This window comes from Ptychodera flava, unplaced genomic scaffold, assembly GCF_041260155.1.
Source record: "Ptychodera flava strain L36383 unplaced genomic scaffold, AS_Pfla_20210202 Scaffold_33__1_contigs__length_2856901_pilon, whole genome shotgun sequence".
Taxonomy (NCBI): Eukaryota; Metazoa; Hemichordata; class Enteropneusta; family Ptychoderidae; genus Ptychodera; species Ptychodera flava.
Genome location: NW_027248355.1, coordinates 850,001 through 873,759, shown reverse-complemented (window position 1 = coordinate 873,759; position 23,759 = coordinate 850,001). Strand labels below are relative to the sequence as shown.

At 37.2% G+C, this 23,759-nt stretch overlaps 4 protein-coding genes across 4 annotated transcripts in view; 2 read left to right on the top strand and 2 right to left on the bottom strand.

Moving 5' to 3' along the window:
• Positions 1 to 1,983: 1,983 nt before the first annotated feature.
• On the bottom strand, positions 1,984 to 5,542 carry LOC139127534 (transmembrane and ubiquitin-like domain-containing protein 1). Its single transcript, XM_070693440.1, has 3 exons — positions 5,499 to 5,542; positions 3,812 to 4,748; positions 1,984 to 2,359 (listed from the first exon to the last, which is right to left on the bottom strand). Exons 2-3 carry the CDS (start codon positions 4,699 to 4,701, stop codon positions 2,011 to 2,013), a joined length of 1,239 nt encoding a protein of 412 aa, XP_070549541.1. The 5' UTR covers positions 4,702 to 4,748; positions 5,499 to 5,542; the 3' UTR covers positions 1,984 to 2,010.
• LOC139127602 (V-type proton ATPase subunit F-like) lies at positions 5,538 to 9,629 on the top strand. The gene is made up of 4 exons (XM_070693514.1): positions 5,538 to 5,620; positions 6,883 to 6,964; positions 7,448 to 7,653; positions 8,399 to 9,629. Exons 1-4 carry the CDS (start codon positions 5,576 to 5,578, stop codon positions 8,426 to 8,428), a joined length of 363 nt encoding a protein of 120 aa, XP_070549615.1. The 5' UTR covers positions 5,538 to 5,575; the 3' UTR covers positions 8,429 to 9,629.
• A 1,250-nt stretch (positions 9,630 to 10,879) lies between these two features.
• On the top strand, positions 10,880 to 13,347 carry LOC139127601 (UPF0696 protein C11orf68-like). The gene is made up of 2 exons (XM_070693513.1): positions 10,880 to 11,196; positions 12,233 to 13,347. The coding sequence occupies exons 1-2, from the start codon at positions 11,060 to 11,062 to the stop codon at positions 12,714 to 12,716; spliced, it is 621 nt and encodes a 206-aa protein (XP_070549614.1). The 5' UTR covers positions 10,880 to 11,059; the 3' UTR covers positions 12,717 to 13,347.
• Positions 13,348 to 17,990: 4,643 nt separating this feature from the next.
• Positions 17,991 to 23,759, bottom strand: part of LOC139127600 (methylsterol monooxygenase 1-like) — an 11,521-nt gene continuing 5,752 nt past the window's right edge. The window contains exons 4-7 of the mRNA XM_070693512.1: positions 22,875 to 23,001; positions 22,038 to 22,086; positions 20,335 to 20,490; positions 17,991 to 19,455 (exon numbers count right to left, since the gene is read on the bottom strand). Coding sequence (XP_070549613.1) covers positions 19,313 to 19,455; positions 20,335 to 20,490; positions 22,038 to 22,086; positions 22,875 to 23,001 — 475 coding nt within the window. The 3' untranslated portion in view covers positions 17,991 to 19,312. The remainder of the gene's footprint in view (positions 19,456 to 20,334; positions 20,491 to 22,037; positions 22,087 to 22,874; positions 23,002 to 23,759) is intronic.

Genomic DNA, 23,759 nt, shown 5'->3' with positions numbered 1-23,759 from the left:
ACTTTTGCATACAACACACATTTGAAACACATTTGAAACAAAATAATCATTTCATGGCATGACAAGAATTTACTCCCTAATAGACCCTTTCCTCAATGTCACCGGAAGTTTCCGTGCGCATGCGTAATTATATGCATGTCGCCGGTTTGACCTAGTTCCGCTGCAGTCAAAGTCAACCCTCTGGAACGTTCGCCGACTCTCTACGTAGAGTTCGAGTATGCAAAGTCTGCTCCTGTATTTTCGGGCTATTTTTGCCATTTCATAAAAAAAGCCTCTGTGTGAAAATCCTCACACTAATTTTGTAATTTTCCTGCGGTATTAGCTTGCAAAAATGTTTCTAATTTCTGACAAAGTCGAAATGGTTGATCGTGTGACAGTTCCATATTCACTTTGATGTTCACTTCTGTATATCGTTTGATGCTGATTGAATTTGCTACTCTCCAAATTTACAGAAGCTTTCACTTGCTTCACTGTCTGTTTCCAAAGCAAGTACGTTCGGAATGTATTCTCATTGATTGCCATAGCTGTGGGTCCATAGCTGTGGTGTTTTCAGGCGGGATTTCTGCCTTTTACAGGCTAGTTTTGACTTTTACGCGGAGCTAAAACGTAAAAGTCAAAACCCGCCTTTAAAAGGCAGAAATCCTGCCCAAAAACACCACAGCTATGGAACCACAGCTACGATCGCCATAGCGAGGACGTTGGCAAGGCGACTTCCGCAGCTGAACTAGGTCAAATCGCCATGCAAATGATATGCTAATCTAACTTCCGGTTGAATGAGGAAAAAGTCTATTTTAGTTCACATTATTAAGAGGAAAATAAATAATAGATACTGATACCATGGCTTCTTCAAGTTTTTTATCCTAATTTTTGTCTATAATTTGAATATATACAATCTGTGAGATCAGTCGATATCTTTGCAGAAACAAAAGGATCATTTGCATAATTTATTACTGATATTAAATTCCAGGCAGTGGTTCTAATTTTAACCTATTCACCCCTGATTCCCTGTGTACAGGTCCAAACTCACCATTGATAACATTGGGTTTGGGTCAAACCATGGTGGTGAAAGGGTTAAATCACAATTGAATCAAGTAGCACGTCTCTGCATTCATGTACAGAAATTGGTCGGTTGATAATTCTGGTTTACAATCATGTGACAAACATGTGACAATCATGTGACAATCATTCAGAAAATCAAGGCTATGTTAAACTCTTTAAGGGAGAACCATTTGATTTTGGGGGGGGGGGAGGCTGGAAGAAATGGGTATGGCAGCAATTTTTTCCCCCTCCACTGTGGCAGCAAGTTTTTTCTATTTTCTGTCATTACTGGACATTAAGACATCACTGGATCAATTTTTATTTTCTTCTTCACCTGCTAACACATTTTTTTCCCCCAAATCCTCCAGCCCCTCCCCAAAATCAAACGCTGTCTCCTCTAAATGTGGACATCAAATATGAATGATTTTTGCACACATGGTCCTGAAATTCACACATTTTCGCTTAAACTTTAAAATGAAATATACTGGTATTTAATATAATATTTACTTCAGTTTTTAAACACATTATCACGAAGCAAATATGAGGTAAATCCTAAATTTCTAAATCTAATCCCAGCTATCAGTGGGTAACTTGAAAATGGTTTAAGCAAAACAAATATTAACTGAAATAATGATAGGCCATGTTCCTATCTGTGGTGTTTGACCTATGACCCTGCTATGAGTGACCCTTGACCAAGTAGCAAATTTTGACCCTTGACCAAGTAGCAAATTTTAAAGTCTCCATGCAAAAAAAACAATTAAAAAACAAAGGGCCTTCACCTTTCTCAGACGGTCACACACGAACCCTGTAAACAACTGAACTCTGTCCAAGATACAGCTGTTTGAAGTTCAACCTGACAACTGGTCAGGCAGTCGAGATAAGATCACACAATATCACGGTGCAACCAGTCTTGGTATCTGCTTGAAATTATTCTATTCCATTAACGATAAGTGCCATTGCGGCGTTGCTATGCTATGATCTCCAGGCAGCAAGCACGGCCAGGACGAACAACAGACTCACGGCAATCAGTGCTATCGTTGACGTCGCGTTAAACATGTACCTATACTGCCATCGTAGGTACCACACTGAGAGGAGTATGAAGCCAAACAGGGGCACCATAAACCTGCCCAGATCAATGTCCACATTTTGAAGCTCTGCTGGTTCGGCTGGAGCTGATGTGCCGTGTGATATGTGACAGTGCAAGACACTGTTATCACTGATGTTAAAATCAAGCAGTCTTTGGTTGTCCTCGCGTAACAGGTGACCATTGAATATAAACCTCACTGTCCTGCCAGCTAAGATTTCCTGAGCAAACTTCTCCCTGTGAAAAATGCAAAGTAGAGAGGTCAATATTCAAATACCTTTGACCTTATGAGTGCTGTAATTTTTCCAACCTAAATTTTAGTGCAACATTTTACCACTTTCTATGAATTTTTCTGTAATTGCATTGATAATTTTGGACTAAATGGAAACAACTTTTCATTAGCTACAGTTTGGTATAAAAATTTTGGAAAAAAATCTGAAAACAAATTGTCGGGATCTGAAAGAAATTATCTGCTCTATGTTTTATAAAGGCGGCAAAAAATTGACTTTGGCAGTCAAAGAGTTACTCAATCATCTCATAACTCATATAAAATTTGGTGTTAAATTTCACCTCTTTGTTATTTGCACACTGTTGAAATCATCATGATGCATCATATCTGGTCACTTCAGACATTAATCTGCGTGTAGGTATTCAACTCGTTGCTAAGGTCAATGTTTCATTTACAAGAATTGAAAATTTTGCCAAATTTGTCCCTGTCAACTTCCATGGGTTTGGTCTGTGTATCAGTTGCCATGTCAAGTTGTACAATGAAAGCTGTTGTAAATCATATAGTCTTTTTCGCTAAGGAACTAAACACAAATCATGTGTGTTACTGATCCACATGATTAAAAACAATAAATAACCATGGGTATTGCTATTGATGACTCGCTGAGCATACTGATGATAGATTTGTGAATCAATAAATTTTCTGTCATGACCAGAAAACCCATCCCCTGTAAGATTACTAGCAGTTAATTAATGTTTGGTCAAGAATATATTTTTAAAATGTTGTGAAATGAGGTTTATCATGATTTAAGGCTGAACGTTTGTTTCCACTAAGTTATTTCAGTAACCATTTGAGTACTGTAATTTTCCCCTTAAAATTTTAGTGCAACATTTTACCAATTTTTATGAATATTTCTGTAATTTTGGATCAAACGGACATCACATTTCAAAGGCTAGTTTTTCATTAAAATTGTGGAAAACATCTGAAAAAAATATACTGGGGTATACTTTATAAAGGCGACAAAACTTAACTTTGGCACTCATAGGGTTAACTTGGGACTTACATGGGACTGAGGTAAGTACACATACGTCTTGACTTTTTCAAAATCATTTTATCTTGACAGCAACAAAGTGGCATATCTTGATGTGTACCATTGTTTATCAAAGTGTTGGTAGAAATATTTTTGAAAATTGAGATTAGAGTATCACTCTAAATGACAACCCTTGGAGTGCCATAATTTTTTCCCGCCAAAATTTTAGTACAACATTTTACCAGTTTTTGCAAATTTTTCTGTAAATTTTTGGATAACTTTGGACCAAATAGACACCATATTTTATTTGCAACAGTTTTTTATCAAAATTTTGGCAAAAATCTGAAAAAAAATTGCTAGAGTATATTTTATAAAGGTGACAAAAATTGACTTTGTGCTCAAAGAGTTAATAAATCTCAAATTTCATCGTTACCTTCTGAACTGTCCAAGTGTGTCTTGAGGTCTTGCAAATACCATACGTTCACTTTCATTCAAGAATTTGAGTCTGATTCGTATATGATTGGCAGGTACTTCATCCTGCATACCGGCATTATCAGCTTCGCTGTGATCAGTTCTTTGTGTCTCGTCATCAGGACTTGGAACATCATTTCCTTCATCAGGACGCTCATGTTCCGGTGGACTAGCCTGAGTTGTACTTTCTGTAACAGAACTTTCCACTGTCTGTCCACGTTCTTCAATTGCACTGCTTGTGTCTCTGACGTTTTGCGATAGTGATTGCACATTATCTTCTGTACTTTGACTCACATTTCGACTTTGATCAGCATTGCTGAGAATCTGCTCCCCAGTCCGTCTGTTCCTCAGTTCAGTTTCAACAAACTCACCACGAGTCCTTGTCACACATTCAGTATCGCCTACTGCACCGATCATTTCCACACCTCGGTCGCCAGACTCACCAGCCATGTTTTGCGGCACCGAAGTCATTTTCTGTGAGTTAGTATTCGGTGTATCAGTGTTCCCTTGTTGTCCAGACACATCTTGCTGGATGTTTTCACTACCTTCCTCTGCACTCTCGGCTACACTGCTTTCATTAACATTGGCACTGTCTGCATTCACATCTTCACTGGCACCACTGCTCGCTGCTTCTGATACGCTGTCACTGGTCTCCGATCCTCTCTGCTGCTGCAGCTGTTCGTATCGCCGCCGCTGCCGTGGTGAGATGTGATTACTCCGCCTGATTATATGCACATGCAGCGGCCGATCACCAACGAATGTAGACCACCATGCAACTAGTACCGTGACAACCAGTGTCATGGCAACGGCTGCTATGGTAACCTCATCACCTATTCCTTCAATTAAAGGCATACTTGTGTCAGTGATTAGGCGCGAAGTTTCAAACTTGAAGGAACAACCTGAAATCAGAAATGTAATTTTGAGTATGAGGAAAGTGATAGTGGCATAACTTATCCTGGTGATTTTTTGTTGGAATAGTGTCGTAGATGATAGATAGATATAAGATGATACAGACACCGATACGTATTGTAACAATTTTAGTAATCATAAAAGAAACCCTACCGTTTGTGAAGTGATTAGTCTTTTTGCAGTTCTGAAAATGTGCAATGGAATTACCATGACAACATTGAAGGGCAAATCCACAGTCGGTGACGAAAGTAAAATTATGAAGTTTTTACTTTATTGAGACACTCTAGGACAGAAAATTAAATACAATGTAACATATAGCTGCCGAGGGATTTCAAATCATTTATTTGGTCATTAGTTTTCCATACATAATTAATTCTAGGTTTGAAACTCCTTTCAGTTTATCCGTGATACGACCGATTCTTTCGTCGTGCTAGATATTAGAACACAGAAATTCAACGAAACACTGGAATTAGCAACACTCGGATTACAAAGTAGAAGATAAGTAAGGCCACTTGTAGTTCACCCTTACAGTCTGTCAACTGTGTATGTTGGATGCGGAGGTGTGTGGACGCCGGCTAGAAAAAGGGGACCCTAAAACGTATAATGGCACTTCTGGACCGATTGCTTCCTGCAGTATTAAAGTTTATATGCAAAATTTACCTGAAATAACGTTGTCGAAGCACAAAACAAAACGAAAGTTGTAATTTTAAAGGAACTGCATTGCTCGTACATAAACCTACCTCATATTTCCATTTATAACGCAAACCGGAAGTCGGCAGCGTTGTTTGTTCGTATAACCTTCACTCAATCATCCAAAATGGCTGGAGCAAGAGGTCGGCTGATCGCTGTTATCGGCGACGAGGTTTGTGTGATTACTTGAATTTTTCCCAGGATTTTTATCGGTAACATGTGCAAACAAATTCTTAAGAGTCCCGAAAGACAGGGCCAGTATTTCTGGCGTCAATTCTCCCGGTTATGATGGCCGTCTTGCTGTTCACACATAGTCACGAGGATCTCACGTTTGTACATGACGAATTTTTCGACCTCGGCCAGCAAATCATCGTCTGCACCAGAAAAACGTTGACATTTCAAGAAAATGGGACTATCTTTGTCCTGTTACTTTTTACCACCATTAAAAGTGGGGTTTTGCTCATTCTTAGCCGGCCATCCACTGTTAAAATGTCATTTTAAAATGTTTTTTTTTTCTCTCTCTATGCGATAAAATATGACCGGTATTTTATTAATAATAACCTGTCTTTGAAATGTTTTACAGTAAAGTGCATAAGAATTTAGTTACGGAACAATGTTTTCACGTTCGTTCCTTTCCGATTAAGTTATTCATATTCATTTTTACTTCAAATTTCAAATTTTCAACAAGAATCGGAACGCTTTTTATTTAATCGTTTATGGTTTTAATTCGATATGTAAATGAGTGTAGTGGAGGGAAAGGTCAGGCCGTATCGGATACTGGCATCACCCAGTAGATATTGTAGCTGCGTTATAAATAGCATTTGAAGAGTATTCTGTTTACTTTTGACGGTAAACAATCACCAATTCGTCCTGCGAAAGATATAGCTCTCTACCGGACTGAAAATTTTATTTTTTCTGCATGTCTCACAGTCTATGGTTGTCAGGACTGTGGCAGTGCTGTTTGTAAGAGCTGTGATTTATTCATGCCAAGAATTTATTAATATTATGCACTCAGTAACCCTCACGACACACAACCTGAAGTAGGGCACAGGTGAAGTGTTCACAACAGATTCAAAGTCGTATGAGTTTTGGCTGATCACATACCTCATAGCAATACATATGGTTTCTCGCTATCCTTTCCACACTGGGTAAAAAACAAAGTCCAATACTGCCCACAATTTACAGCCTTTTCAATAATTATGTTGTTCAGTAAGCAAGCAAGGAAAGAGTTGGTGTGGAACCCACATGTTTATTTTAAATTTAAGATAGTGTGCACCTCAAAAAGAAACAAAAACTTTTATCTCAAACTTTCTTAGATCAAAACTTTCAACCATCAACAATAAAAATCAGGTGTTGTTTCTAAAGAAAAAATAATACTGAACATTTGCTGATACTTGAAATTCAATTTAGCCAATGGTATGTTTGTTGTTTCAGGACACATGTACCGGGTTTCTGTTAGGAGGTGTCGGTGAACTCAACAAGAGTAGACAACCTAACTTTATGGTGGTAGAAAAAGGTAAGTAATTTCCTCAAAACTTTTTGTGTTTTAACAGTGTTTTTGTTAAGGCCCGTACCCCAGTAAATGTTACCGGGGTTTCCCTTGGTATATCGATGCAATCAGCTTTAGGGACAGCAGAAATGTTACCATGGTTGCCAAATCATTTTCCAATGTTTTAGAACCTTAGAAAAAAAAATGGTAAAGACGTAGATTTCCAATATAGCATGTGTGGTATCTAAGAAGTGCAACCATTTGAATACTCCAGTGTTAATAGCAAGATATGATTTTACAAAAAATTAAACAGTTTTCTCCTGTTAATCAGTTTGTTTAGAGGTAAAGCTGACAATGTGCCCCTTCAGCCTGTTTACCCCCGATTTCCTGTAAACAGGTCCACAATGACCATTGATAACAATGGGTTTGGGCCAAACCATGGTGGTAAGAGTGTCCGAGGACTCATGCTGCATTAGAACACTCACTACGTTTACTCTTGATTTACTACAGACACCAGTATCAATGAAATAGAAGACTGCTTCAAGAAATTTCTGAACAGAAGTGATATAGCCATCATTTTGATCAACCAGAATGTAGCTGAGTTGATCCGACATCTCATAGAAAGCCATCAGTTGCCAATTCCAGCAGTTCTGGAGATCCCTTCCAAGGATAGTCCGTATGATCCTTCCAGAGATTCCATTCTAAGAAGAGCCAAGGTAAGCTTTTTAACCTTTCAGTTTTCCATTGTGGTCATATCATACTTGTTTCAATCACAGTTAACGTATATGTACTCAGACTGCTGACATCAAAATGCCCACTGATTGTGTTATTAATTTCATATCTTACAAGTATGCCTGTCTGGTATAGAGTTTACGACCAGCTTTAAGGAGACCATAGAGTTTGACCACAAGGATTAATTTGTGTAATTTCTTGACTTAGATACCCATAAATCTATAGGGTGATTTCTGACCCAAAAATTGTTTATTACCCCTGCTGTGGTTTATGCCCAGCGATATCAATGGTGAACCCTGGACTGATTTCATTGTAAAATTAGTTTGAACTCAAAGTCACACAAACAAGTCCTCAGTATGAATTTATGCCATGACATGTGTGATGCAGGTCAGAGTCAGTACTCGTGTCTTTTTTAACCTGTTCCTCCTAATTCCCAGTAAACAGGTCCATACTCAACATTGTCACAATGGGTTTGGGGCCAAACCATGCTGGTGAAAGGGTTAGAAGCCTAGATAGATTTTGTGACACCTTCATGTTGGACATTCTATTTTGTTTACAAATTACCCATTAATCAGATTTGATTTACATTTTGTAATGTTCACGTATTTTCTTAAAAACACAATTCATGAGACAGAATTTCACCAGAGATCCAGGGAAAAATGCAGTGTATGCCAACTGTAACTCTTCGGTGTAGCCTTTAACCTTTCACCTTTCACCTTTCCTTGGCAGGGTATGTTCTCTGCGGAAGACTTCAGATAAACCAGATGATTGTATAGCTGTGCGATGCTGGGAGTACCCGGACGACATCTCATCTGATACGTCTTGCAAAAACTGAGCTCTACTCTGAGAGAATATCATTCCAAATGAATTATACATGTAGGCATTCAATCAGAGTGTTCACAATCTTTAGCTAGGTGTATAATATTTTGTAGTTTGCCAATATTAGAATTAGCCATGCTACATACTGCATTCAAATATTATTGACTCGAAGGACCTTTCCTCAATAATGTATGGGGGCCAAATATTTCTAATTCTTTACTTTAGGAGTTCTTGGCAAACAAGTGTGTTAATATTTTAAATAAGAAAGTATTCCATATTATCAATTAGGCTTGTGGTAGTAGCAGTGTTTTTGCTAAGGTTCAGGAACACAGGTGAAATTTCAATACTTTAGAGGATTTTAAATTTATGCTGTCCTGTGTGTTGGTGCTGTAGTATACTGATACTGAAAGATCCGTCGCTCAAGGGGAGCGTAGAGAGCGCCCTCAGCGACGGATCTTCCAGTCTATAGTATACTAGGAAGAGAATAGTGTAAACCTGCAGGAACTCTTGTGTTATTGATCAGCTGATTAATCTCAACAGGTACACTTATAAATACCGATTACTTTAATTCAAAGATATATATAGACTGTTGAAGTGATGAGTTACGAGTGCAATATTCTATGATGATGTCATTTGTACTGCAACAAGGCGTTCGGGATGTGTTACTGCAAACTTGTAAAGATTGATTGTATTGTCATTAGGAAGGAGTCAAATTTCATGAGTTAGACATTACATTGTATCATACGGTAGATGTGTAAATTTTAATCAAACTCATGGAAATAACCCTAGTAGCAGAAAAGTGAAAACTTTTCTTGAAGGAATATATTTGCTCATTTGATCTGTATTGACACATTTGAGTTATATTGACAATCATACAGTGAAGATGTGTTGTGGATAGTGTGCTTCAGTTCAACACAAATACTGTTTTCCTTGCATGTAGATAAACCCCCACATCTAACGTCTGGTGGTTGTTTGTGATTTGACACTGAGCAATCAAGATAATTTGTTTTCAACGTTTATGCAATCATGTCATGTATTTCTGTAAAAACAAAACAAACGTTTCTTTCATACAAATTCTGATCTGTATGTATATTGTACAGCATCCATGTGAAATACATCCTATAATATTTTTGTCACCACATACTTCATTGCCATGGTTGTCTTTCGTGTTGTAAAATGGTGTTGTCTCTTTGTATCACTCACCCATGGTGCAAATACAACAATCTGATTGGTCAATACGTGAAGAGAACCATGCTCTATTTGTGATGTAGCACGGTTTGACCATGCATAAACTTTCAGCTAGGAAAAAAGATCCTTTTTGACATTTCACTCCAGAATTCCAATGAACCACCTCAACAATGGGTTGGTATACCTGTTGTAGGTATACTCAGTTTTGACCAGTTCACTTCATATGCACTCACTATTGCTCATACATGTATGTCCTGAACTGGTCAAAATCTCATGGTATTATCACTGATGTGGTGTATAGCTTATCATGAAGTCATGGGCGGATCATACAAAATGCGAAAAATGAGGTGGTCTCATGGAGCAACTCTCAGAATCTCATGTCTTATGACCATATCTAATATTGAGCAGACCTGCTCCAAGGGCAGCGATTGCTCTAGCATTGGCCATCAGTGTCCATTCTGAGAAATGAAAGGCAGAAAATTACAGTGTTGGTTTTTACAACATGGGATGGACTCCTTCCATGTAACACCGGATTTACTCAAAAACAAGTCTGGGAAACAAAGTACGGAGTGACTGCAATTCCCTTATTACCCTTTATAGATGCACTTGCCTGAAGGACAGTCAAGAATTTTAAATCTTAGACGAGGGAAAATACCCTATCAAGCCTCACTGGTATCGTACCTGCATCACCCCTATATGGTATACAGGTTTCAGGTGTGACATGCTGTGGAAAAATCCGCCTATGTTTCCCAGTGACCATGTCTTTGCATTTTACTACATAATACATGTATTGAAAACTATAGTTCAAGTACTTTATTAACACATATCATCCCATGGTAGGGATGAAAAGGGTTACAAGAATTCAGAAAGAAAAAAATAACAGTGTCTCAGAAATCTCGCTGAAAATACGAGGAAAATACAAGGAAAAGTCTTTTGAAATGATCAGGTGTACCGTGCATCAAAGTTACCGAATTTTCCACAATTCACAAAAGATAATTGACTTTTGCCATTTCACTCTTCCCCAACTTGGTAAGAAAAGATGGAAGACTGTAAACAAAATGTTAAATAAATTGCTGAGGGCGCTGTCTCAATTATGATCTGGTTTCACACCATCGGTGCTTGATGAATGAGGTCAACTCATGACATCACAGGTCATGAAATCAGTTTTACCTAAGCTCCATGTTTTCACATTGAAAACTTCACTGGTGTCCGTGCTGATACAGTGGAGAGGAAAGCTGTACTACAAGGATCTTTTTCCAAATCAAATTCAAACTTGCGTGTTCTGGGTATCCCTCTATACACATGATTTAGAGGGATCACATCGGAGTGTATCTAACCACTGCAATACATTGCCAACCATACGTGCATGTCAGGTGTACAGCCATGGCGTCTGCAGCGTCGTTGACACACAGCAGATTTGTCGGTGGAAAGCTAGCATTTGGTTGGCTGCATTATGACGTCTCTTCTGGAATATCTGTAGATGAATTTACCAGCGCTAGCAGACCATCACAAATTCACAGGTAAGACCATGCGTACAGGTAACATACAATTTGTTTTCACCATTTGCAAACACCATATTAACCCTTTGAACACTAAAAGTCAATCTTTGTTGCCTTTAAGGCTTTATGAAAATACCCCAGTCATTTCTTTTTCCGGATTCTTACCAATATTTTGATAAATAAATGTAGCCAATGATATTTGATGCCCATCTTGTCCAAAATTATTGTAAAATTTATAGAAAAATTTGTGGAAATTGGTAAAATTTTGCATAAAATTTATGGTGGGTAGAATACCAGCACTCAAAGGGCTAACTTGTTGGTCCAATTATTCTAGATGGCTATCGTAACGTGTTGAAATGTTGGACATCTTGCAACTCTTCGATGTAAAAGAAAGGTAAATTTTGATAACTTGATTGTCACATTGGTATCATATTAATGGTCTTGCTATGTACCAGCTAGACCCTCCAACAACCAATAGAATGAAATTCTCTTGATTTTGTGCAGTAGGTCGGAACTCAATTAACTTTTCTTTCTCTAAATGAGATTCTACAGTCTTTCAGCTTTGATGTGACAAATTTACAAATAAAATGGCACCTCAATTTTGATAGGGACTAAAATAATAGCTGCTGATTTCCAGAGCACATTTGTAAATTTCACTCAGTGCTTGCTTGACTTTCAAAAAATATAGAATCTTACAAATGAAGTCAACATCAAAAGAACAAATTTAAATAAAGAGTACATTTGATCTAAAGTTGATGAACAGTTAGTTTATCAAAAATTCCATTATCGCCCAGTCTCTTTTCCTACCCTCTCTCTCTCCCTCCCTCCCTCTCTCTCTCTCCCCCTCTCTCTCTCTCTTTCTCTCTGAGAAGATCATGCAATTGTTCATTGGTACACATCAGATCTTTACCCTGTGCTCTAGAATTTCATTGTGCATAATGCTGTCTAGTGCTGTATTGCTTGTTCTGCGCTTCATTTGATATTTCCTCTTAGAGAGATTAATCTCTTTCCAAACTTCAAATTTCCATATTAAGTCATGTACATTGTCTTTATCAAGTTCACAGGCAATTCAGTGGATTACTGTTGCAAATCCTTACAAAGTTGGAAATGAAAGTGAAGCTGATAGGGAGGGATTGCTTGAGGCTTGGATGGAGTTACAGAGTTCCGGAGAAGTGATAAACTCCGCCAAAGTATCCGCTCTGGCAGCTCAATACAGCTATACAGTTGGAAAATGGATGCTCTTCCCATCGCCTGCCAAGGTTGATGACCTCTGGTGTAAGGTCGCCAAGGCAACTCATGAAGGGAATCTTGGGATATCGGCCAAAGTGAGTCCTGACAACGGCGACGGTAAACACCACTTGATCTGTGTTTACACACAGGATTATCTCGATCAGTCTGACGTAAATGCAGTACTAGAGAGACTCCGAGGTCTCGGGATCAACGGTACCATCAATTATAAACCAGACGTCTATACAACCCTTGGTATCTATGCCAAGAATCCATGGAACATCAAGGCATCAGTATACACGTCAAAGCAATGAACTCATGAAATGAGGATTGGGACAATATGGCAGTGCTTTAGTTTACACATCCAAACAATAAATTCATCATTTCAGGATTATTTGGGATGATGGTTGTCACTCTTTGCAATATTTTCATTGTCTTAGTTCTCCAAAGCATATACCGGTACTTTCCCTAAAGCATTTAGCAATACAAGTATCAGAAACTGTCAACACTCTCCAGTGGTCCTAACTTAACTAAGGAAAGAGGTTATCAGAATTGTACCTTTGCGACTTTCTTGCACAATAAGATTTAGATGCATCGTGTCAACATAACTGCAACATTTTAATTTTACGATGCACATTATGGCAAACATGTTTTAACTTTCGTCAATTGCCAACGTACCTTAGATACAGTGTTCACATCTGTGGTATGGGTCCCATACCTTGGACACAGTGTTCACATCTGTGGTATGGGTCCCATACCTTGGACACAGTGTTCACATCTGTGGTATGGGTCCCATACCTTGGACACAGTGTTCACATCTGTGGTATGGGTCCCCATACGACCTTTGAGTGCACTTCTGATGACTCCCCTCAGTTTAAATTTACAGTGCGTTTCACCTAGGTACGTAACTCAGCATATGAGACGAACAAATTTCACGTACAAAACACACGATTAGCTTGGGTATCACAACACATTTCAAAGCCACTGACTCATTGATTAATTACAGTAAACCAGCATGGGGCACCTCTGTCTGGACTGAGAGATAAACAGTTGGCTAGACTTGATCTACAATGTAACTGTTTTATTTACAATTTCAGCCAGGCCCCCTAAATTTCAGCAAAGAGTTCAAGAGGTGAAGGTTTTCTCAACAGAAACTAACTAAAAAGCCACACATTGCAGATAAAGTGTATCTCTCAGTCCAGACAGAGCGGCTGCCCCATGCTGGTTTACTGTAATTAATCTATCAGTCGGTGACTTTCAAATGTGTCATGATACCCAAGCCAATCGTTTGTTTTGTACGTGGATTATAGGCTTCCACTGTAATTGTTGAGATATGTCTCATACGCTGAGTTGCGATACCTAGGTGAAATGCACTGTAGTTATTTACAATAACAATGGACATTATATTGACACATAACTTGTATTACACGGATATGCAGATAAGAATGGACAGTGAAATTGATCTAAATGTTGCCACACTTGTGTAATTGGTTTGTAAAGTCGTTCCAAAACTTGCCTCAGAAGTTGCACTGACTTAATTGTTAATAACTGCGGTGAAAATCAAAGAGCTTCTACAGACCCATAGTAAACCCCGGTAGTAAAACAACCAGGGAGTACACTTTGCAGTGCACTTCATATACACAGAATCACATTACATTCCTTATATACTGCCACTCTTGAGTTACATTGTATCACAGCTGAGTCAGAGTCTAATTGTCATTAGACTCTTAATGCCTTTGCATTGTATGAAGTTCTTTGGCAAAAAAAATCATGATCCATAGGAAAAGAGGTATACATGCGCCAGAAAGTAGTGAAAAAGTTATCAAAATGTACGGGGATAGAGAGTCAGGAAATCTTTACCCTACACACACAGACACTAATCCATTCCTACTTTATTGCTTTATCTCAACAATTACAATGGAAGCTCAGGCTACTGTGAAACAACACTATCATCCGTCTGTTGTTTGCCGCAACTCAGCTAAAATTACCAATCCTGTAGTAAATTTTGAAACAACTTTACAAACCAATTATACAAAGTGTGATAACATTTAGATCAATTTCACTGCCCATTCTTATCTGCATACGACAATAACAAATTGAACACTACAAAATCATTGACAACACAAATTTATGTCAAACTCATTACATTGTAGTTTTGATGCTCCAGATATGCTTATGTGTTCATCATGACTATTTGTGCCAATATTACATCTATCTATCTATCTATCTATCTATCTATCTATCTATCTATCTATCTATCTATCTATCTATCTATCTATCTATCTATCTATCTATCTATCTATCTATATATATATATATATATATATATATATATATATAATATATATATATATATATATATATATATATATATTATATATATATATATATATATATATATATATATATATATATATATATATATATATATATACCTCTATGTTTCTATACACAACTGATATGTGTGTGCACATACCGGTATGTTTGAGTTTGTCATTTGTGACATATTTATATCCTTAGCAGGAATTGACATCACGCCACCATTATACAAAGTACTGATGAATATTCATTAGGTATTTTTTCTATAAGTGCATAATATTATAAAGGACTCAGCCCTTGGTGTCGCGCTAGGGGTTACGATTAGAAATGTTCTTTGTATTAATTCATAGACAGTAATAGTAAAGAATAAAGTAGAAGGATTAATTGTTACTTGCTATATACGTTTTTACGACAACTATGCCTAGTTTAGCCTCTGATGAAAACAGTTCATGTACACAATGTCAGAACCTGCAGGTAAATATCTGTAATGTGTAAAAATGTTGGACAAAAATTAAATCCCAGCATTCTGTGCGCACTTCCTCGTTTATATGCACACAACAGTTTTCTCTCTCTCTTTTAGGCATGATATTAACGATATTTGTATCTGTGACGAGGTGGATAATGATACTTACTGGCTATATAAAAGGGATGTATTTTATTAATGGCATGTTATAAACTATGCTTTGTACGTTCGTATTTGTTTATTTACGAGCACTCAAAACATAGGGCCAAAGTCCCTGAAGCTACTATAGACATGGATACAAAATTAAGTATTTCCTGACTGTATGAAATTATCTCACTTAGGTCATCCTAGGGACATGTAAACCAAATATTAAAGCTGTCTGACCAGCGGTTTTGAAAAAACAAGCGACTCAACAGTTGACAGAGCTCTGCTGTGTTATGTAGAGAATAACCTTTTGTGACACATGTATTGATGAAGAAGGTGGATATCTTTGATAGCTCATTTCAGGATGGCCTGACCAAAAATAGAAAAAAATTCTGTAAAAATACAGATTTGCATATTTCATCAGACTATATTAGTCTATAACAGCAAATAAACGAGAGTTAATTACATTCTAATTGAAGTAAACAAGACTTGCTTAAATCAAGATTTACGTCATAAAAAAACAGCATATCTGTCAGGTTATAAAGAATCTTGAGCTGTTATCTTTTAATATCAGTATTTTCATCCTATTAACCAAGCACATTTTAACTTTCAAATTAACATTGTAAGTAAGTTCTGTTGAATAAGTTGAGACTGTACGTACTCAGAGAAAGCACACTGAAGAGACAAATGTTTGAAACTTAAGAAGTTCAAGGTCATCAAAAGCATTATAAGGAATCATGTTACACTTTCATTGCACTGTTTACACAGATTGCATAATTGCTATAAATAGCACGTGGAATCTTACAGCCAAGCTTTACCATAAAAACCCTATCACTTCGACCACTCTTTTAATTGACCACTCTATTTTTTTCCTCAAAAAGTAATCTTGTTTTATCCTTACCAAGTCAACCATAAATGGAAATTAGAACTTTCTCTATCTCTATTTATTTGACCAACCTATCATGACAAACTATTATGAGCAATTTCTTTTAGATAACATAAATGGTGGTTCAGAATATAATGGTTGGGATTCAGGAAAGTTGCCTTTACATGTTTTAATCCTCAATTCACTATGAACTTTCAAAAAAAGTTGAACTTTCTGATAATTCCACACTAAAATTATTGTGGCTTTGATGATTTCCTAATTAATTCAATTATTTAAAATCATATTAATTATTTTTTTCTGGTAGAATTGATAGGGTTTATACAGTACAAGAATTACATACAATGTAAGTCAAACTTTGACCAAAATGACAAAGAAATTCCTTAAAAATACACATTTGCATATTTCATCACAATTTGAACAAATCTAAGTTGGGTTATCCCTAGGGACCTGTATACCAAATAACAAAGCTGTCTGACCAGCGGTTATGAAGAAGAAGATTTTTTACCAAAAACACCTTTTTTGGCATTAATTTGCCTATTTTCAACAATATCAAAAAATTAAAAAAAATAGTTTCTCAAAATCATATTTTTCATCTACACAACAAATATCAAATCAGTAAGTACTGCGGTTCTCAAGATATTTGAGTGGACGGACGCCTCACAAACGGACATACATACATACATACAGACTGACGACGGACGCCGGACGGATACCCATCCCAATAGCTTCTATAGACTATAGTCTATAGTAGCTAAAAAACATGGCGGCGCCCATGAAAGAAGGGTACACTTCCGGTTACTCGCATAGTATATTATGAATATGCGCATGCGTAGTCAGTAAGCCGCTGGCGCGACTATTAAATGGTAATAACTATCCCGTAGCCACAACACAAGGAAAACAGATGGGGTGTTATCAGTGCCATGGTCATGAGGTATTGCTGGTGAATGAAACTGTGATGCTGATTGACAAGACACCCACCCCCTGATATGTAAAAGATTTCATTGCATGGTTATCATACAAAGCATTTATGATTGGCGATGTAGCTGTACCCGTATCATTTTCCATTTCAAATGTTTACCAATTAAAATTTCATCCAACGCTCTAAGAGATGTTTGAAATTCTTTTATTAACCCTCTCTGGCCTAAAACCCCTGTATACCAAGGTGTCGCTCTGGTAAGTGAGCAGAAAGTCAAGCCTGAAAGGGTTAAGCCACACTGTCTTTGAACATGTTCAGTTGCTAAAATCAAAGCTGTGCATTCGTTTCCAATGATTTAGAAATGTCCTATGGTCACACTTTAGTAAACAATTTTGAATGAGTTGCATTTGATTTCTATTTATCGGAAAGAAAATGCAAAAACATACAGCTAATGGGGCTAAAGTTATTAGAAGTCGTCATACACTACACACACAGCACCATGGATTAACCATGACTTCAGTAGTACTTCCATGGATTGACACAACACTCTAAACATGTTGCAAATCTCTAAATTCGCCAAATGTCTCTCTTAGGTTGTGAGGCAATTCACCTTTAGTCGCTATAGTTTGCCACGATGTGATTGGTTGATTGCGAGATTCATGCAAATAGGAAGTGCCAGGATCAAATCTCTCACTGCAAAATTTTGGTTTCATCCATCTGTGTTCTATTGCGAAGTAGAACCTCATGCAAAGAAAGTGAACGAGTTGAACATTGTCTCTGTATCAACACACAATATCACTACATCATTTTGCTGCACTGTGATTGACAAGTTTATTTATTTTTCTGATACATGTACCAACAAAAAAGATCATGATATCAATATCCATAAGAAATTTTGATTTCCTAAAAAATACACAGTAAACTGTACTGGTAGATAGGGAGATTAAAACCTTTGAAAAACCCTGTGATGTAAATTCAAGCAGTTGACAGAAATAAGAACTGCAATTACTGTTAAATTGCATGTGTTCCATTGTACCTTTCCATCGGTCCAATAGACTAAACCCGGAATTCAAATCGACCACGGTACAACAAAACTATTTGCACTGATGCACATAGAAATGCGTGTAAGTTCCCTTCGTGTTTGCACACATATGTTTGTTTGTACGTGATCGCCTTGGTGTACTGAGTGTGCAAAATACTACAGGTCTTTTTTATTCCGGAGTAGAACCATTACATGATATACTGGTAAACGGGCAAATTTGACCTTTGTATGACACAGACACGTGAAATGAAAACAACTGGAGTATTCTTTGTTTTCAACTTAATCTGAGAAAGAGAAAAGAAACATACCATTTGAAAGATGTGTCAATGGACAGTTTGGATTGTTGTAGTTTGTGCCTCACAAATGACTAAAAGCTTTTGCTCAAACTTTCCTCCAGCAAACTTTCAACCATTACCTTTCACCATGCAAATTTTGGTACTTAGAACCCAATATTTTTGGTACTAGAGAAAAAAAGTACCCAATATATACCAATATTGAACTTCAAGAGGTCTGCCAACCCTGGGTTATTTATCTCTGTGGGTAGAATAAAATTCCAGATTTTCACAAACTAAGCTGGCAAAAAACTTAAGGTACTCCATAAGCTTCAAAATGAGAAGTGGTACGCCAAAAGAATATTGTAAAAATTTGAGAGTCTGAATATCTGTCCCCGAGGCAGATTCTACCATAAAACGATGATTATTGTAAATGTTTGGAGACTCAACAGTCAATTTGACATATTTGCATTGCTTGTAGAGAGTACTGAGAGAAAAAGACAAAAGAATTCCGTTTACAATGACAGAAGAAAATAAATCATTATATATCACTGATCAGCAAATCTCTGGTAAAACTTATCATTCCATAGTGTTGCAAGCTATGTACAGTTTGGCAAAATCAACTTTTCAATCGATTTCAACTCAGTGTTTTATATCTCAAAAATTATGCATGGTGGCATTCATCAAAATAAAGTGGTTTTCTCAACACAGAGGTTTATCATGGATATGAAGGAATTTAATCGTATAGACTGAGTTTCGAAATCCGCAACTGTCATTTGAGGAGGTAGGGACCATACGACAACGCCGCCAGACGTTGCATGTTTTGGAAGATTTTGGGTTACACATCTGTTGTTAGTTGATAGTTCGTCTAATCAGTTTTCACCAATTTTTCGTGCTTAGCTTTGAATTCCTCATACTGCCGATCTGTTCCGAAGATTTTGTCCCACCAGATGAAGGTAGGAGCGTAGTTACCATGGAAATTCATGTGATGGAAGTCATGGAAACGAGCCCCTGTCGAAAGAACAGACATATTGGTTTGGAATTATTTGGGATTGACCATAGTACTGGAAAACTGGGTTTATATTGAATAAGTACATGCAATTATTTTGTTGCATGCCAATTTTGTCTACATGTTTGGAAGTTGTTTAAGGCTCAGACTGAAAGATCAATTGGTCAGGGGTGCTCTACACCACCAGTAGAGAGCACCCTCAAGAGATGGCTCTTTCAGTCTATTCTAAGGCTCTGAGCAGTCACACTTTCTGAAGTTTCAAGTCCTGTGATTGGTTGGTTGTGATAGCAGGGTGGCATAAACAGTTTCATATAGCTTATTGATTAGAAGTAAAAATCTCCCACCAAGATCCACTATCAAATGTGATGCTATTAAAGATCATGTTTGACATGAAAGATTTTCCATACGTAAGATTTGAATTGTCGTAAACTTTCAAGCCGACAGAATGCAATTTTCAAAGCATACTGTTCAAGGAGCTGATCACATCAAGAAGACTATACAATGCACTCTTATTAATCCCTGGCTCTTACATCAGTGGATGAGTGGAGTGTTCTTTTAATTGTTCTCCACTGAAAATATTATCAACCGAATAAATTTCCTGTTTGATAAATCTGATAAATTTTTTTTTCTTAAAAGAGGAGTTATGCTGTATGAATTTTGCCGTTGGTACATGTGGACATGGAGATACATGTGGTAACAGGCGCGCGCGGTATGTTACTTGCTCAAGCTTTGAGATCTGCAGGCCACCTGCTGAAGTGTATTTCTTCAAATTTAATACGCAAGTCTTCAGCATACATCAACTTCGCATCGGTAATGGCTTCATATCCGCTGTGTAAGCAAACTGACGATATGCATTCATTCTTTGATAAAGCACAACTTACCGGCGTAGAATGGTAACAGATGTAGTGGATTGTAAGGCAGATCATATCCAGTATGCACATCAACGGTCTCCAGGAGACGGAACAGCAGCCACGCCCACAAGAACGCAAAGTGGTTTATACACAGGAACAGACCAATGAAAAAGCCAAATCCCAGGACTATAAATGAGAAAATAAAAGAACATAATGATCGTTGCATCTCACATACTTGGATGGCCTGGGCATGTTGTAATTTATGTAAGTCGATATTTTGACATTCAATCACACAATACATTGTACAATTTGAATCATTGTACATATTTTAAAACAAAGAGAATGAGAGAGAGATTTCACCAAAATTTCATAAAGTTTTCTCTGCTTCATAAGTTTTATTGGCATTGTCAAAGTACTGAAAGAATTTGTGACAAATTTTATTTTATCACATAAACTCCTACCAACAATGACAATGGCAGTGCAGCGTGTGAAATTATCCCAAACTAATTAAGTTGTCCTTCATCCTCTGTCTTCACCATTTGTACTTGAACTGAAGGGTTTTTATGTAAATTTCAGGCACAAATGACCCCTAGCTGGCACATATCTCTATAAATGGTTTGCCATTGGCCATTGAAATGATAGTCTGCCCGTAGATATGTAAGCATGTAGGCCCTCAACCATTAAGCAATGCCAAGCAGCATAGATTTTGCCAGCTTGTTGTCCATCAGAAGTTGAAATGGCCATATCATGCACGTCAGATGTCCATCTATTGAAATGTAGATAGTGGAGGTGGTTTTGTCAACACTGAAGATTGATTATAATCCACACTGGTCATGCATGCACTGAATGATGATTAGTATGATCTGTGTGGTCGGCGAAGGAATGTTTCAGGGTCCAACACACCACTGGATACAATAGGCTCAAACCATCACAACCTATCCTTGTGTCCTTTGCCCAAGATTTTATCTCAAATGAATGTGCCGCCATTGTTTGATTAATCTGTTGCTAGAGATCTGCTGATTTGTCTATCAGTGCAGAATTGAGGTTACTCAACAAATTGTCTTTCAATGAGATTGCCAAACAATATATGGACCAAAACAAAATAAACACAATGGTGTTGCAAAATCTTAATTTTATCTGCAATGAAGGCTTAATTTTTTGTAGAAATATCAAGAGTAGTGTGATTTTAATTTTCAAAGTAAATCAAAATAGGACAAAACTATTTATAAGCAAGACATTGGATTTGTAACATTTTGTCACTTATCATTAAATATTGGTTCATAGGTGGAATGTTCAAAATTTTTCCAGGGTCATTCCCCTAATTTTTGCTGTTACATCCGTGGAAGTTATGGAATATTATCCTTACTACCATAAACTAATGGAACAGAAACAACTGTGTTGTTTCTTCCGATCGCAGAGTGTTGACTCTTTGAGTGCTGTAATTTTTTCCCACCAAAATTTTAGTTCAACATTTTACCAATTTTTATGAATTTTTCAGTAATTTTTTTGATAATTTTGAACCAAATGGACATCACATTTCATTGGCTACAGTTTGTTATCAAAATTTTGACAAAAATTTGACAAAAAATTCACTGAGGTACATTTTTAAAAGCGACGCGAAAATTGACTTGGCATTCAAAGGGTTAAAAGCCATTACTGACAAATTTCAACTGATAGAATTTGTCCATAGCTTCTTTGTCATCGACTAAAAACTGCAAGCCATTTACACTCACCAACAGTTTCAATGGGATGAGCATATTCCGCAACCATGCCAAATGGGGCCTGAAAATGAAACACACAAAATGGTGAAATGTTTATTTTTACTGTTGCACTGTTTACATTTAACAGTCACAGATCACAGTTTCTGGGAAAAATGAATCAACTTATTAAAAGCCATGACAGACTGCTATTATGACAAGATCTGACATTTCTAAAATGGAAATAATATTAAAGCCCTACTAGTTGTAACTCTTGAAATTTGCCAATCTCAAAATATCTCCCTATTCTCTCCTGATTTTCTCTGAATTCTACCCTCTGAAGGCATATGGGCTTTTACTGCATTAAGAAACCATTCCTTTGTGAAAGATTTGACAACGTAAATTCAAATTTTAATGGTCATTTTGATTTCCCGCTATTTTCAAAAGTTGGTAATATTACAAAGGAAACAGATCATACAATGTCACAGTTGAAAACATTCATCCCTATGCATTACATTGGATTACTCTGTGCAGTTTATGTGAAGATTTCAGTGCAGACATGCACAGTTTTTGCTTTTTTGCATGGGGCTGGGATTTAATGAGTGGGCATACATTGAGTTGCAGTGTAATCTTTATCGTGTTCACATTTGCACATAGAGTCCCAGCAGGTAGTTGATAATACGTGTATACACACGCCTAAATTAGTACACTCTCACAAATTTATTTTAGCTTGAAAGTAAAATCATAAAAAATAATGCTCAAAGATACAGCTAGTGCGGCTTTATGACAAGCTGTTGATATACTAAGGATGCCAGGACAGTCTCCCTAACTTTGTAAAAAATATTCTGAACTTAAAGATACCACACAACCTACCTGAAAGGTGTGATGTATCTTGTGTACATGTTTGTAGATTCTTTTGTGATGGAGAAGACGATGTACAAAGTAATGCCAAGTGTCTTCAATCACGGCACACACAAACACTCTCCATGCTATGTCGTACCTTTAACAAATTAAAACAGACAATCTATGTCATGGGATGGTGTTTACTGTGTCCGTTTCTGTTGCTACATACGTGTGATGTCGGTTTCAGTTGCGACAGCCATGATATCATCACCAGTGGTTCAATGACCGAGCTATTAATTGTTACAATTTTTTCTGACTGCAACCCCTCCACACGCTGCAGACTTTGCACTCGCACTTGTATGCTCACTATCACACATCGCACACAAACTTTATCGAAGCAATTGTACACCACTTAAACTGGGTGAAAGAGCCTCGGGGACAATTCTGTCCACAAGCAGAGCTATCAGCCCAGGAGGGTGGAGTGACAGCAATGATATCATCACCAGTATTGGAGTGACTGCTATGACATCATAACCATTTAGTGGGGTGACAGCAATGATGTCATCACCATAAGTGGAGTGACTGCTATGACATCATAACCTTTTAGTTGGGTGACAGCAATGACATCGTCACTATTATTGGATTGACATTGATGACATCATCACCATTATTGGAGTGACAGCAATGACATTATCACCACTAATGGATTGAAAGTGATGACATCATCACCATTATTGGATTGACAGTGATGACATCATCACCATTATTGGATTGACAGCAATGACATCATCATCATTAATGGATTGACAGTGATGACATCATCACCATTATTGGATTGACAGCGATGACATCATCACCATTATTGGATTGACAGCAATGACATCATCACCATTAATGGATTGACAGTGATGACAT